This window comes from Alligator sinensis, unplaced genomic scaffold (genome assembly GCF_000455745.1).
Source record: "Alligator sinensis unplaced genomic scaffold, ASM45574v1 scaffold630_1, whole genome shotgun sequence".
NCBI lineage: Eukaryota > Metazoa > Chordata > Crocodylia > Alligatoridae > Alligator > Alligator sinensis.
In genome coordinates, this window is record NW_005842522.1 from 890144 (window position 1) to 907312 (window position 17169).

The 17169-nt window shown below is 44.4% G+C and overlaps 1 protein-coding gene across 1 annotated transcript in view; it reads right to left on the reverse strand.

The window, feature by feature from the left end:
* The window catches only part of DOCK3 (dedicator of cytokinesis 3), a 590333-nt gene that overhangs the window by 452196 nt on the left and 120968 nt on the right, over nucleotides 1–17169 (reverse strand). The window contains exon 5 of the mRNA XM_025213329.1: nucleotides 8934–9030. Within this exon, the coding sequence (XP_025069114.1) occupies nucleotides 8934–9030 (97 nt within the window). The remainder of the gene's footprint in view (nucleotides 1–8933; nucleotides 9031–17169) is intronic.

Sequence of the window (17169 nt, forward strand, 5' to 3'; positions counted from 1 at the left end):
CCCCCCCCCTCTGTTGCAGGGGGGGGGGGGGGGAGGGAAGGAACCTCCCCGCCATGGCTGATCCAGCCGACTGCAGCCAGCTGAACTGGCTGACCGGGGGAGGGGGGAGTCCCCCACAGCCAATCACTGCAGCCACTTCCAGAAGGGCGCTACCACTCCCCAGCTGGCACTTGTAGGGGGGGCAGTGCCACTCCTGCCTGCCTGTCACCTAAGCAGCGAGCATGGCGGGTCAGGGGGTACACCAGCGCTCTCAGTTGCCACTGAGTTAAATATTGGAAAAAACTGTCTAGAGAGATTGTAGAATCTACTTAATTGGGCGTTTTTAAGAAGGGACTAAATAGACATCTATCAGGAATGGTTTAGTTACAGTAAACCCTGTCCCTCTGTAAGGGGACTGAATAAGATGGTTCCTTCTAGTGCTATGATTCTATGTAATAAACTTGAACCTAGACACCTTTAAAGGTCTAGTAAACTGAAATACAACTACAACACATTGGATCGTCTTATAAAGGGTTTATCTGTATCAGAGCAGGCAGGGCTCTTATCACAGAATCATAGACAGTTAGGGTTGGAAGGGACCTCAGGAAGTCATTTAGTCCAACCTCCTGAACGAAGCAGGACCAGCCCCAACTAGATAATCCCAGCCAAAGTTTTGTCTAGCTGAGTTTTGAAAATCTCCAAGGATGGAGTTTCTAATACCTCTCTAGGTAACCTGCTCCAGTGTTTTACTACCCTCCTAGTGAGCAAATTATTCCTAATATCTGACCTAAACTTCGCTAGCTGCAACTTGAGACCATTGCTCCTTGTTCTCCGGAGTCCTTTCATCCAACCCATTCATCCAGCCCATACTTCTTTAGTTTGCCTGTGAGAATGTTGTGGGAGAACCTATCAAAAATTGGTCTCCCCTCATCCACAAAGCCAGCCACTTCATCATAGAATGCTATCAGAATGGTCAGGCATGACTCGTCCTTCGTGAATCCATGATGACTGTTCCTATTCACTGCCTTCTCCTTCAAGTGCTTAGAAATGAATTCCTTGATGATCTGCTCCATGATTTTTCCAGGGACTGAGGTGAGGCTGAGTGGTCTGTCATTCCAGTTGATACCAGCTGCCAACTAGACCTCAAGCCATTGATTACTACTCTGAGCCTGATGCTCCAGCCAGTTTTCTATCCATTTAAAGTCATTCATTAAGCCCATAGCTTGCCTGCGAGAATGTTGTGGGAGACCATATCAAAAGCCTTGCTAAAATCAAGGTGCACCACATCCATTGGTCTCCCCGCATCCACAGAGCCAGGCACCTTGTCATAGAAGGTGTTCAGGTTGGTCAGGCATGACTTGTCCTTGCTGAATCCATGACGACTGTTCTTAATTGCCCTTTTCTCCTCCAAGTGCTAAAAATGGATTCCTCAACGATCTGCTCCATGATTTTTCCAGGGTCTGAGGTGAGGGTGACTGGTTTCTTTCCCTGGATCTTCCTTTTTTCCCTTTTTTAAAGATGGGCACTATTTCCAATTGTCCAGGACCTCTACTGATCACCAAGAGTTTTCAAAGATGATGGCCAAGGGCTCTGCAATCACATCAGCCAACTCCCTCGGCACCCTTGGATGCATTCCCATCTGGCCCCATGGACTTGTGCACGTCCATCTTTTCTACGCAGTCCGTAACTTGTTCTTTCACCACTGAGGCCTGCTTACCTCCTCTCCAAACTGTGCTGCCCAGCTCCCACAATCTGGGAGCTGTCCTTATCTGTGAAGATGGAAGCAAAAAAGCCATTGAGAACTTGAGCCTTTTCTGCATCCTCTGTCACTAGGTTTCCTCCCTCATTCAGTAATGGACGCACACTTTCCCTGATCCTCCTCTTGCTACCAACATACTTGTAGAAACCCTTCTTGTTACTCTTCACATCCCTTACTAGCTGCAACTCCAATTGTGCTTTTGCCTTCCTGACTGCATTCCTACATGCCCGAGCAATGCTCTTATATTCTTCCCTAGTTATTTGTCCAAATTTTCACTTCTTATAAGCTTCGTTTTTGTGATTTAATCTACTGAAGAGTTCCCTGCTAAGCTAAGCTGGTCTTCTGCCATACTTGCTAGTCTTCCTGCACATCAGGATGGTTTGTTCCTGCACTCACAGTGAGACTTCTTAAAGTACAGCCAGCTCTCCTGAACTCCTCTCCCCCTCAAACTGGCTTCCCAGGGGATGCTACCCATGAGTTCCCTGAGCGAGCTGAAGTCTGCTTTTCTGAAGCCCAGGGTCCTTACTCTGCTGCTCTCCTTCCTTCCTTCCTCAGGATCCTGAACTCAATCATCTTGTGATCCCTGCTGCCCAAGTTGCCATCCACTATTACATTCCCCACCAATTCTTCCCTGTTTGTAAGCAGCAGGTCAAGAAGAGCACGGGCCGTAGTTGGCCACTCCAGCACTTGCACCAGGAAGTTGCCCCCAATACACTCCAAAAACTTTCTGGTTTGCCTGTGTGCTGCTGTATTGCCCTCCCAGCAGTGATTAAAGTCCCCCATGAGAACCAGGGCCTGTGACTGGGAAACTTCCACTAATTGTTTGAAGAAAGCCTCATCCACCACTTCCTCTGGGTCTGGTGGTCTATAGCACACACCCACCAGGACATCAGTCTTGTTGCTTTCCTCTCTGACCCTAATCCAGAGACTCTCAACAGGCGTATGTCCAGTTCCATACTGGAGCTTTGAACAATCATATGGTTCTTTTACATAAAGTGCAACTCCGCCTCCTCTTCTCCCCTGCCTGGTCTTCCTGAATGGTTTGTACCATCCATGACAATGTTCCAGTCATGCAAGCTCCCACCAAGTCTCTGTTATTCCAATCACGTCATAGTTCTGTGACTGCAAGGACTTCCAATTCTTCCTGCTTGTTTCCCAGGCTCGGTGCATTCATGTACAGGCACCTGAGATAACTAGTCAATTGCTCTCAGGAAATATGAGAGCACCACCCTGTTGCCCTCTCCTGCTTGCTCTTCCTCCAGGTCTCTTGCTTCCCCACTTACCTCAGGGCTTTAGTCTCCATCCCCCAGTGAACCTAGTTTAAAGCCCTCCTTAGTAGGTTAGCGAGCTCGTCTGTGAAGATGCTCTTTCCTCTCTTCGTCAAATGGATTGCATCTCTTCCCAGCAGTCCTTCTTGGAACAACATCCCATGGTCAAAGAAGCCAAAGCCCTGCTTGTGACACCACCTGTGCAGCCAGGTGTTGATTTGCAGGATGCACCTGGCTCCTGCTTGGGCCCTTTCCCTTGACCAGAGGATTAATGAGAATACAACCTGAGCCCCAGACCTGCTCCCCCTTGTACCCAGAGCTGTGTAGTCACTTTTGATACACTCAGGGTCTCCCATGGCAGTATCACTGGTGCCCACATGGATGGGCAGCATGAGGTAGTAGTCAGAGGGTTGGATAAGCCTCATTAGTCCCTCTGTGACATCTCAGATCAAAGCTCCAGGCAAGCAGCAGGCCTCCCAAGACCACAGGTCAGGTCAGCAGATGGCTCCCTCCATCCCCCGCAGAAGGGAGTCTCCAACCAATGACAGCAGGATTTTACTTCAGTTTCTTTTAAGATTATTTCCTTTGAAAGGATAGTGAAGGTGAATGACTAGATTCAGATGAGATCTTTCCATCTAAGGCAGTGGTTTGCTCTACCTTTTTAGACTGAAGGCACCCCCCATCCATATTTTTGTGAACTGAACATCACTCCCCTTTAAAAACTATTTATTTATTATAACACTTACTTGCTTGAAGAGGGGCCAGAAAGGAGGATGAGCCCCCGGTAGGAAAGAGCTCACACTACAGTGAGTTGGGGAGGAGGAGCAGCTGGAAAGAAAAAGCCAGCATTTATCCCCCAGCTGGAACCTACACTTATTTCATTTCTCCCCTCTTTCTGGATGACACCCCTCAAAGGATATGAAGGCACCCTGTGATATGGCAGCACCCTGGCTGAAAATCACTGATCAAAGTTATTCATAATGCTCCTATTACTGTGGTATCAAAATACTGAAAATTTGTCTATGAATATTTGCACAACACCACAGTGACAATAACACTTAGTTGACTGACTTATTTAGCAATTATACTTGGTAGAGCTCTGTCTGGTCTTTGTACTAGAATGCGGGAATGTAAAACCCCTTCTCAGAAATCTACAGTGCTATGTGAGCCAGCAACCGAGAAGAGTCTTCATTCCTCGTGAAAAAGATGAACATTTAGAACTTAGAAGCAACAAGCACCATTTATGCTGGGGTGTCAAAGATATTGCTGTAGGACAGACCCAGCCCACAGAGCCCCATTATCTGGCCCCTGGTGCTGCCTCTGGATCTACAGTTGACCTATACGGCGCCTGCTCTAGCCAGCACTGCACCTGCGCTGCCTGCAGAGCCCACCCCAGCCAGTGTAGAACACTCCCCACACATAGTGCCCACCCCAGCTGGAGACTTACCCAAGTAGTTACCATTTCTGTGCTCAGAATAAATACATTAGTGAAGGTGTTCTAAACACAATCACCTGACTTCCAGCAGACTTCAACTCTTACATGTTTAAATTGATAAGGAAACATAATGTGAGCCCTCTCACACTTAAATTAAGTAGCCTTATTTACCAGAGGGGTAAGCATGTAACATTTCTCATTTATTAACAAAAGTTTGTGATATTGAAATGATAATTTAACCTTAACTGTGTGCAAATACCTTATAATACGTAATTAGCTAATATATTTTTCTGCACCTAGTAATCTTTTCTTGACATATAAAACAACTGCTCGCCTCTCATTTACACATTACAGGAGAGATGTTGATTCAAAAGGAAGCATCTTGCAGATGATATGGGTACAGTCCTCTCAAGAAATTTAAGAGCTTTATTAGGGTAGAGTGTATGTACATGTGTACAAAACTTAAGGCAGCTATAATGTGTTTAGTAAAACTGTATATATTTTATGCAATGATTCAAGAAAACTTACTTTTACTAAAGCTGCTGACTATAAGCCTTACATGGTACTTCATTGCCTAAAACAGACTATCTATTTAGACGCACACCTGAAATGTTCCACTGAGGGGTTGGGCTGTCAGCATTACAATGTAGATTTCTTCTTGGTTTTTAATTGTATTTAATTGTACTGATATTACATTCTATTTAATTGGTATTTAATTGTACCAATATTACGTTCTATTTTTAGTTTTGTTTTTTAATACATTATGCATTTTTCTTTAAAATATTACAACAATGAAATTAATTTAATTCCACATTATTGCAAGAAAACAAAAATATGACTATGGTAATATGAACACTAATGTTTTGATGGTTCCCAGTTTCCATGGACAAGAGAAGTCCTATTTACAAAAAGTTATGGCACAGAGGTCACTTCCCATGTTGTGTCTTGCCATTTCATATGGCTAGATATTTCCTCTGAACTGCGTAAGCTTTCTGTTTGACATATCACAGCAACGTTTGAAGTCAAACTAGCTAAAGAGCAGGCATTGTGTGATGCTGACTTAGGCACTGAGGGGATTCCAAGTCGCATCATTTTGTCTATTAGAACAGTACTGGAGACAGTCCTAAAATACAAAAAACCTATAGTACAATATATTTCAGTCCCAAATAAGCCTCTGTATATGATGCAGGAAGTTTGGTCTCCTTGGGCACATCTACACGTGCAATTAATGTTAAGCAATAAACTCTGGAGCTTACTGGTGTTTGAATGTGTGCCCAGGACCGCAGCATGTGGAGTCAGGTCAGAGCAGCCCCAGCTGTTAGGGGTCCTGGGGGTCAGTCTGCCAGCCCAGCACAGGGCTGCTCCCCACAGCTCAAAATGTTGCAGAGGGCTGCCTGGGGCAGCGTCTACTCTGCAGCAGCACCCACGTTTTATTCTGCAGAAGGATAGTACTTGTACTTACAAGTACTATCCTGCTGCGGAGTAAATTAGTTTACTCCAGCCTAATAGGTGCACACATGTAAATGCCAAGACATTTACTGCACAGCTATTTAGTCTAATGAGCAGTAAACATCTTGTGTAGATGCATCCCTTAGCACGGAAAAACATACTGAAAATGAACCTAGCTAATGTGACATCTTGTTTACAACACCCCTAAGGATCATGCCTTATGGATTAAAGGGCACAGCTGAACTGGAAAATGCATCAACTTTTTGTTTGTTTGTTTCAGCTTTCAACAGCAAGATCTCTAAAGCCAGTAGCCTACTAAAGGAAGAAGGAATAAAGGGCTGCATTTCTGTTCTCTTTCACTGAGCCAATCAGAATAGATTTTGGCTTAGTCTTATTTGTTTACATTTCAGATAGGGTTTATCTAGTTTCTTCCAGCAATGATAAAGTACATTAGTATTCACGTCTTGACAATCCTCCCCAAGAACTAGAGCTAAAGGTTAATTTTATGCAACTGCAATCCTCAAAATGTATGAAGAAGCTTCTGAGTCTAAATAGTGATATTTATATGGGGGGTGGATGGAGAAACATGGGGGCCTGAATAGAGTATAATGCAGAAAAACACATTCTTCACTGGCCTAACCCTATACCAGGTTTTCTTCAAAGAGGATTCAAGGTCTCTATAATACAATTTTATTTGGTACAAAGCAAAATCTATTTAACAAATTAAATATTTTGGTTGGTCATCTTTCTAATGAATAAATTTATTTTTTCTACCCAGGAGAACTTTCTACACAGGAGAAAAGAACTTTTACAACCTTTTCTCTAATGCCTGATGAAAGGTTTGTGCCCAAAAGCTTGCAATTAAAGAATTTTTTTTTGCAAAAATCTTGTTGATCTAATAAAAGTTATCATCTCTACCATGAGTCCTGATTGCCTTTTCCTCTAGACCAATACGGCTACAACCTAGATACCTGATACATTTATTCTTTTCATATGTCTAGATGAACTGAAAGCATTTTACTTAAACACAGGGTAACTCGGAAAGGAAAGGCAACCGATTCGTATGAGAAAGTTAAAAATCCATTAAAATAACATATTTGAAAATTGGATCATCCTTTTACTTATCTACTGAGATTTCATTTTAAGATTGCACAGCTACAACCGATAAAGTTCATAAGTGGGGACAGAGCTCAGGGAAAGAAAAGAATAGTTAAATTTTTAAGAAAGCAGATACAAAATGTCCCTGCTGACTCCAAATTATTTGAAGCAGAATTTGCTAACTGCTTCTGTAGCTTTCCTAAGTGTCCTTCAAGCTGTTAAAATTCTCCTGTTGTCAGCAAGGTGGCAAGACAGATGGGCTCCCTGGCAAGTTAATGGGGCTGTAGTTAGAAGCTATGAGTTCAAATTGACACAGGAGGGGGGCCTTTATGTAGGAAAGTGCACTAAAGACTCTGCAAGGCTCACAGACCAGGTTTACAGAATTTTAAGACGAAAATTTGAAAAATAAGTTTTGGAATGGGGTTTGTTATTGCTATAACCAGCAAATAGCACATTAAGATATGTTCCACAAACACAACACTTAAAATGACTTGTTGGCCTGTTTGCAAGACAGTTCTCTTAAACTGCCATATGCATTGATACTTCTTACAATAGCAACAACAGTAATGAAAGAAAGAAAATTTTCAATGTAGTACTTGAAATGTTTCCACCTGGAATGGACTCAAGAAAACACGAGGTTTCTTTCCACCCAAAGAAATGTTAAAATAGAGATCTTGTACACATTATGAACCATTTAAACACAGAGGCATTCAACTTTTCCAGAAATTCAAGATTAATTCAGAGTAGGATTACAAAGTTAACCAAAAATAAAAGTATTATCTATAAAAGAACAGGAGAGAGATAAATGATATTTAGGGAAATTGAGAGAGACCTTTTATTCTGCTTTGCATTTCTCTTATGTATAGTGGTAACAATTATAAAAGTAATAATCTGAAATCAGTTCTTGTATACAAGCATCTGATGCACATAGAATAACTGATATCACTAAAATAACTGTGTTGTAACTGTTGGCTTCTTACTTGTGACCATCAGTCATGATTTTCTCACTAAATTGAATGAGCAACCAGGTATCAAATCACTACAGAAAGTGAATAATACATTAATAAATTAATGTAATTATTAAGTTACAGTTTTTGTTAATCAGAACTTTGTGATAGTCTTACTCACAGACAGACCTGACTGCACTCTAATGTTTCCATTCGGTCTCTTAGACAGATATTTTAAGATGCTAGGAATAAATGGGCATGTCTACATGTACGCCTGACTGCGCAGTTGTTACTATGCAGACATTTCATTTTTTAGCAAGAACTAAATGACTGCACAGTAACCACTGTTACTGCCAAGTCCCAGTGGCACATGAGTAATCTCCGATCCTACGCTGACATAGCGTCTTGTGTAGATGCGCCCAATGAGCGGCAATTTGGCTTTGCAGGATAGATACAGGTCTGAAAGCCAGGTGCATACAAATACTAGCTGTAGCTCTAGCATTGATTCAGTGTATGCCCTTGATTAAGTTAACCATAATTCAATTTATGCATGCTTTGGTTTGTAGAACAGGGTTAATATTCCCTTCCTAGCCTAACATACAAATGTTATGCAGATTTATTAATTTTTTCTTGCACATTTGAAGAAGTATAATACTACATTTCTCCTAAATTGAAAAAAAAAAAAAAAAAGATTATTTCCTTTTAAGGATCAGCTCTTTGCCACAGCAAGAACTACAAGGCTACATACATCACTTTGTTCAAATTCCAGGAGAAATTCATATTTATCTACCGTGTTCCTCCAATTGTTTCAACTCTTGCAAAAGATGATCACTTTCAAAATTATATGGAAACACTAAATTCTTAACAACGTTAACTGCGATATCAATGGCGCCCAGAGCAAATTAGGAGAAAGTTCAGGTCAAGAAAGAAAATCATTTGCTATCACTTGCTCGATAGTATGGAATAAAAACCAATCTTGTTTTTCTTAGTGTACTTACTACATAAAGCTGTTTCCAGAGGACAGCCCATTCTTGGAGTGTTGCTGTGACTTCAGTCACAACAGAGTCTTCAAGAGGAACTACAGTTTCATACTGCCTGTAAAACAGAGAAAAATATTGTTGTGAATGTATCCAGAATGTGAGAAAAATAGAAATGGCCAAATTATAATTCATGAAGTCTAAAAACCAGAATCCAAGTAATAAGTATATAGAGACAAAAGCAATGATTACAATATGTTCCCCCAAAATTGGTCAGACCACCTTCCTGGCAAATTCTAAACTAACCTTTGAAGTGCACAAGAAGGTTTTGATAATCAAATATACTGATACTGAGAAATGCTGATGCACGTATCTTATTCTTCTAAGACAGGTGGGCAATTATTTCAGCTGGATGACCCCTTAGTGAGACCTGTTGTGGGCCATATCCATCTCTCTCTTTCTCTCTCTCTCCTCTCTTCCTGCCCCTCCCTCACCCAGACCCAAACCCCCTCTCTCCCTCCAGAACCTGGATGGAGCTGTAGTTTGCTAGGAGCCCCAAAGCTCAGCTGTGGACCCAGAAGGGGATTTCCAGTGCATTGGGCAGCAGTGTCAGCTGTGGGTGCAGCAAACAGCTTCCTGATGTGGAACCTGCTGGTGGTGTCCCCACCCGCTGCAGCAGAAACTCCTGAGTAGGTCTGCAGCTGACGCTGCCAACAGGGTCCAGAAGCAGAGCCCTGGGAGGCAGCTTTCACTGTGCTGGGAGTGGATCAGCATCAGCTGTGGATGCCACCAGCAGATTCTTCTTCAAAGCACTTGAACCTGCCGGCTGCAGTCAGAGCTGGTGCTGCTGCCTACCCATCCACTGTGGCAGGAAACCCACCTGGGCCCACAGCTGATGCCGCCGCGTCAAGGGCTGATGCTGCTGGGCAGAAGCAGTCCCGTGTGCCTGGCACCATGCAGCAGCTGGAGCTACTGGCTGTCCATAGGCCAGATCCAATGAGGTAGTGGCCATCCACCAGCAGGCCAGATTGAATCTATTGGTGGGCCAGATCCAGCCCACAGGCCTTATTTTGCCCACCCCTGCTCTAATATAACTTTACTAATACTAGTCTAAAAAGAACACATCTTACTTTCTGAAGTACATTCCTATTCCACTGAGGGAGCTGGATAGCGTCTCCATTCTCTCAATGGGCAACTAAGTACATATTCCCAGAAGCCAATTCCATTCTACCCTGGGGAGCCATATAGCTCTCCCCTTCTGATAATGGGAAGCTTTATGCAACTCCAGAGGGCAATTTTATTCCACTCGGTAAGAAACACAGCTCTCCCCGTCTCTCAATGGACAGTCTTGTACATTTCTATCGCACTGGAAGTTCATTCAAAGGAGAGATGTCCTGCTTGGATTCAGCTCAAGGGAGACATCTATTTGAATCAGTGCGACGATTTGATAGGGAACAGCACAAAGACTACAAACAGACCTAGGGAAATGCAATAAGAAACCATTTTATCCCAAGAGCTCAATTGTTCAGACACCCACATCTGTTGTCCCAGGGCAAATGCTAAAAGGTTTATGGGATAACAAGTGTTAACATTTTGTCCCCGGACAATGCAAAACATGTCTGAACAGTTGTCCCAGGATTGCACTGTTGACTCAATGGCAGAAAAATAGCAGTGCATTCAGCCACTCACTAAACCACTGGTTCTCAATGTTTTTCTGAGTCCGAACACCCCTCAACTTTTCTGAATGTGGTCGCACCCTCAGTTGAGAACTATGCTCAACTTACCTCAGTGCTTCTCAACCCAGGTTTTGCTGCCCCCAAGTAAAACTGCCCTGAATACCTGCTGCACAGCCAGACTGGGAAGGGCTGTGGCATATCTATACACATCTCCTGCATTAGGGCTCTGATCAGCCTAAAACAGGCAGGAGGATAAGCCCTTCCCAGTTTGACCCCGAATAGCACTTCCAGGAAACAGGCACCCGGCAGGACCAGGAAGAGCTGCAGTCTAAGCCAGCTCTAATTAATGAAGGTGCATGTTACAGGTCCACACAGGGGCGGCTTTACCTGACCACTGCCATCATGATGCCTGCATTAGGGCACAACCGAGAGGGTCTCACAGTACCCTGACTGGAAGGGTGATGTGTGCATGTGCCAATCCTGGAACTTTTCTATTCTGCGAGGAACACGGGCACCAAGTCCATTCTTAGCTTGACTTCAGTGTGTAAAGTCAAGTCAAGAAGAGGGATCACACGCTCACCTCTTACCCAATAGCTTTGGGCAGGGGTCAGCAACCTATGGCCCATGAACTGGATCCAATCCCCAAAGCCACTGGATCCAGCCCACAGAGCTGGAGGGCTTTGCCCAAGTGGGGGCCAGGGAACAACAGTGGCAGTGGCTGGGTCCAGCCTGCCCTGGACCCACACTGGGTCATTCCAGCCCATTGCTGCTCACTGCCAGAAAACGTTACCAACCGCTGGCCTAGGGATTAAAGTACTTGCCAAGGAAGTGAAAGACCTAAGCTCTAGACCCCACTCAGCCAGAAGGGAAGCACAACTCACATTTCCCACTTGCCAGGATGCTAGCCATGACTAAGCATACCTTCTATCTCACCGATTGAAGCTGGGCTAACGTGTGGAAAAGAATACAAGGACCATGGGGCTGGAAAGAATGCATGGAAGGGGGAGACTAGATAGAAAGGAATGCATTTGATGCCTTTTGCACCAAATAATCAAGGGATAAAATGAGCCACGGAATCTCTCCCTTTAAGGCAAGCGCTCAGCATGTTTTTTCTCCATCTATGTAATCAGAGACTTAGATAGAATGTATGTGTTTCTGTATGGACCTGAGCTGTAGCACAAAGCTTAGGCGGAGAAAGAGGTCCAGGTGACTGTTCTGGAGCACTTCTGAGTATACTCAGTAGGGCAAAGCCATTCTAGCTCTTTTGGGATCTTTCCAAGCCAACATTGTGACATATAAGGAATCTAAACATCATTAGTGGTTTTGTGGCTGCTGAGGAATTTGTAATAGGATCTCTGTTAATGACTTAGTTACTTTGTAGCCTGAAATGTCACCTGGAAGTCTTAGGGGCAGATTAGTATCTCAACCTAAATCTTTTAAATGTTAAACATTAGTAGGGGGTTTAAATACAGCGTTCTAATAGCAACACACAGTCACATACCATCACTACCATATATCATACCCACGAAGCATATCAATTAGTAACTCTACTAAATCCCACATGTAGGGGCTCCTTTTTATCTACACACTAAGCAAAATAATCACATTATTTCCACAGTGCCCAGTTTCTTCACACCCACAGAAGGAGACATAGCATTCTTTCACCCCCTCTTGAGAATACTGTACTGAAATACTGTATATAAAAAAAGCTGCACGATGTACTGCAATAATCTGCCTCTTATATTATCTGAACTGTCAGTTTCTGGACTTACATTTTAAGTGGAATGACAGGACAGGAACAAGTGCCAGATATTGTAAAACTAAATCATATCTCAATCTTTCACTAGTCCAGCAACTTTAAAAATAAAGAATGTGTGACAGGCCATCAATGTCTCTAAAACAGCAAGCAAGTACTAGATTGTGGCATTTACCTGAGTAGATGTGGTATTTTATCTGAGTAGACAACTAGTCCACTGACTCAAGAGGCGCTTCAAGAAAGTCGGTTTCTCAATGCTTCAAGTAACAGGTGAGCGCATACACTGTTCCATCCTCTTGGACAGTGCAGCTCGTTCACTTATCTGTAACCAAGCCAGCTTTGCCAGGGACAAAGCCATGAATTCACCTACTCCTCATACCTGTTAAGCTATCTGCCCTGCCTCTTCTCTCCCTTTCCAACTGTGCACAAAAGAATATTCTTTCTGCCCTCGTCTTTTCCCTCCCTGCATAATCAAACTAGTTCCAAATAAGAGACAAAATGTCAATTTTTAATAAACCATCTTGTTTGGTTAAAATTAAAAAAGCCTCTCAAGAAACTTCCATCACATGATTTCCTATCACCTGTGTTAATTTTAATACATTTACCCAGGAGTTTTATAATTGTGCCTCATTAACTGATGCTAATATTAGAAAATGGAGCCAATGCATGCCTCCAAATATTCAGGGACTTGAAAACTAGAACATAAAAAATTCCCATCCTGAATTCTTAATGTAATTCATACTCCCATTTAAATCAGTGATGTAAATGAACTCATAATCTCTCACTGATTTGGAACTCTTAAAAGAATTCCACTTTACCTTTAAATCTTGGTATCCTGTCACTAAATGGAAATGTTTAATACTGCTGTAACTATGCTATTTGCACTTTTGTTACTGTATTGTTCTTGTATCGTAATCTCTTTATTTGGAGCAGAGGTTCTCAACCCTTTTAGACTCAAGACATCCCTCAACGGACCCAGGGCACCCCTGGATAGTGCCAGCTTTTACCTTTCATTTGTTTTTTGACTGGAGAAAAATAATAGAGCTGTTCTTCTGTTGCAAAGAACTCAAAGAAACCACAACAGGTCAGAATGTTTTTGACACAATGGATTCCTGTTTGAAATCTCTGGGTTTATCTTGTGAATCATGTTTGCACACACAACAGTGCTAACACTGGTTGAGAATCACTGATATAAAGGGTTCACTAACCCAGTGGGCGCCAGCTTTTTTAGGCATGCCCAAATTAGCTCTGCACTCTGCCAAAGTGCTACTTCAACCCCCTCCTTCTGCCTCATCTTTTGACTCCCTACTCTGTGCTTGCTACCTGATCCCCTGCTCTGCTTTTTCCATCCTGCCCTATCTGCTGCTGTTCTGCCTGTCCCCTCCCCACTCTGTTGCATGCCACGTGCAGAGGCTGCCTAAGCCACCTGTGGTACTTGTGATGCAGTCTGGCCACCCCTGCTCTAACTAGTGAGCTGTAACCTGGATATGGACAGCTGTTAAGAAAATGAGCAGAAAAAACCTGACAGCAAGTACAACTGTATCACAGTTCTGTTGAACAGAAGGAACTGCAGATTGAAAGGAGCTGCAAAATGGACCCAGAGGCTTCACAGCAGAAAGCCGGAACTGTGAAACCTTGGTCAAGTAAATCAAACTACCATATTTACTTACATCCAAGATGAAGTTTTTTCTTTCAGCATGGCAGGGGGAGAAGCCACTCAACTTGTATTCAAGCAATGTGAAGGGTGGGCGGGCAATTGCTGTAGCCTCCTCTCCCCACTTGCACCCATTCCCCTTTTCTACCTCCCACCACCTCTGCCCCCACCCCCATCCCAGCCCTCTGCTCACCATAGCCTTTCCTCTCCTTCCCTCCCCACCACCACTTACCAGTTGATACAGCTCCAGCTCCATTCTGACCTGGGGCATGGAGCACAGGGTAGTCCCAGCCCTGTTATGCAGTAGGAGCAGCGATGGTAGCATCTCCAGCATCTGGAGCTGCCACTGCTGCAACCACTGCTATGTGGCCATGGGGTTGATGCTACCCTGTCCTCCATACCCTGGGATGGCATGGGGTCAGAGGCACGTTAGATAGCAAGTACCGAGGGTGAGGGGTTTGAGGTGGCAGGGGGCAGAGGCACTGCAGGTGGGGTGACAGATGTTAGTGAGAGATGACAGGGAGCACAGGCATTGTGCAGGGGCACAGGTGGGGGAGGCAGGCAGCAGGGGGAGGTGACAGAGTGCAGGCACTGTGGCCGGGGGGGAAGGGGGGGGCAGATGGCAGAAGGTACAGGCACCAGGAGGACAAGTGAGAGGGGAACAAAGGCAACATCCCGCTACTTCCCCAGGCTTCCCGCGCCCCATGCCATGTCCCTGCCGGCTCATGCTGCCCCTAGTGTCCCTGGGCGCCCCTCTGTGCTGCACCCTGGGCTGAACAGGCCCTTCCCCAGTGGCCCCTGGCCTCCTGGCGGTGGCAGGAGCCACTGCAGCACAAACACAGCCATGGGCCCAATGCAAGTCTCTGCTACTGCCTGTCCCCAGACCAGGCTGCCAGGGATGTGGGCACCTGCCCAGGCAACCCAGGGCCCAATCCTTTTGCCCATGCAGGTGAGCAGGGGGTGCACGGGGTCAGGGGTGCACACGCTGGTCCCCACCTGTACCAGGGGGCTAGGAGCGAGAGAGTGTGCAGGAGCCAGCAACAGCCCAGAGGTGAGCAGCAGGAGCGCAGGGCATGGCCAGCAGGGCTCTATGGAGCCAGGCTGGGCTGCACCAGCAGGGAGGGAGGGGAGCCGCCTGCTCTGGGCCCCTCAACACCGGCATTAGCTCCTGCATGCCCACTTGCTCCTAGCCCCCTGCCTCAGCCCCAGAGTCTCTGAAATGAAAAACTGGAAGAAGTGGAGGTTTGTGTGTGACATTTTCCTGCTACATTGTTTCCTATTTAGCCAGATGTTCTAATTCAGAGTTCAATAAATAAATAAATAAATAAAGGATTTCTTTATCCTTTCTCCATAATCCATACTCATTCTCCATCACTAGATATAATTTTTTTCTGGACAGAAGGCCATAAAGAAGAGGCTAAAAACAAAACAGATTAAAGTAACAAGGCATAAAGATTTACTATTTTAATGAATCAGAAGGTAAATAAAATAGAAATGTAACTACAAATTAGATCTTCAACAGCCCTGACTGACAGATCAGGTGCCATCTTATTTGGTGTGGGCTATAAGTAAGGTGGCAACTGCCGTTGCTGAATTGCATGCAGAACGTATGCGACACAGGTTAACTTTTCCATCATCATACCTTGTATGACTTATAAACACAAGACAAAACAGCAACATGGAAAAATATAAAACTTAAATAATTATAAATATACATTCAACTAATCAGAACATTATTGCAAACATTATGAAAATGTAAATGTTTAGTCAAGTATTTCAAATGTTTTTCAACATCCTACATACCTAGGAAATTATTGAAAATGTTCATGTGCTTTAAACAAGATACAAAGACAAAATGGCAAGAAATTTCAATCTTGTGAAAACTCATGCTGGAAAAATTAAATCCAACAAGTTACTGACATGCACCACTTCTTTTTAACTGTGTAAAGTAATAGCTTCTGTTGTGGCTCAAATCTAAACCAAGCTATCCTAAAATTAAATTTCAATATCAGGGATCCTGGTTTTCTCTGTTTAAAAATAGCAAATTTCCTGATTAAAACCCCCCAAATCCACAATTAAAATAAAATATACACTATATACATGGGTATCAGTTGAACATAATGTTTTATTGATATATTTACAATTTTAAATCAATTTGGAAGCCTATCAGAGCCTCAATCACTATAATAAAATAAAATCTAAATACCTGTAAATTTTTATCATGGAGAATCAGAACTCCCCCTGCTCCCTTTGCTCACCAGGATGCACGTCCAGCTAAGGCTCTCCCCCCTCTCCATTGCTTTGTGGTGCTGAGCAGCACTGATATGCCAATGCCCTGCCCATGTCATTGCCCCTCACTCCCCACCCACAACCCACCGGGCCCCCGGCCCTGCTGGAGGGGTCCGCAGCTGCCAGGGCTATGGGGCAAGAGACCCAGGGCCGCAGTCCCGTGTCCCCCGTAGCAGTGCCCGAGCCCTGGCTGCTGCCCATGGGAGATGGCAGCTGTTACAGCGGAGCAGAGCATGGAGCCTGGCTCTCCCTTGTGCATGGGCGGCACCACTGGAGCAGAGTTTGTGGGGAAGGGGCAGATGCAGGTGTCAAAACCCAAGGGTATGATTTTGTGTGTGCTTCGGCACTAGAATTATTCAGCTTCGTTGCACGGTGGAGTTTTCTGCTGCAGAGGAGAACCCCAGTGCAAGGGAGAATTTCCCGCCAATTTGTAGCTTTATTTGCCGGGTGCATTGCTCAAGTTGCAAGAGAAATGCACAGTGCAAAGGAGTTCCCGCCACCCGCATGCAAATTTGTTCCCCGCTATTGGCTAGTTCTAAATTATTCCCACGTGGTGGCTAACGATTGGCCTGTTAGCCATATAAGAGGCTTGAGCGGTTTCCGCCCAAGCTGAAGAGGACTCCACATCCATCTCGTGGAGACTCTGGATACACGGCAGGGTAATAGAAACCCTGTGTGAGATTCAGAGGAGTTTGGTGACCTGATCCATCGCCCACCTCTTCCCGTCTTCGAGCGATAATTTTATAAGACGTATCTACGAAGTTTCTATTTCGGTGGCGCGCTAGTCCAGGGCATCCGGAGCTCTGTTTCTGTGGAGCCTAGCAAACTCCACGTGGTCGTTCGTGTTGTTTTGTCTGTAACCGCAACTCAAGCAAGTTTTCC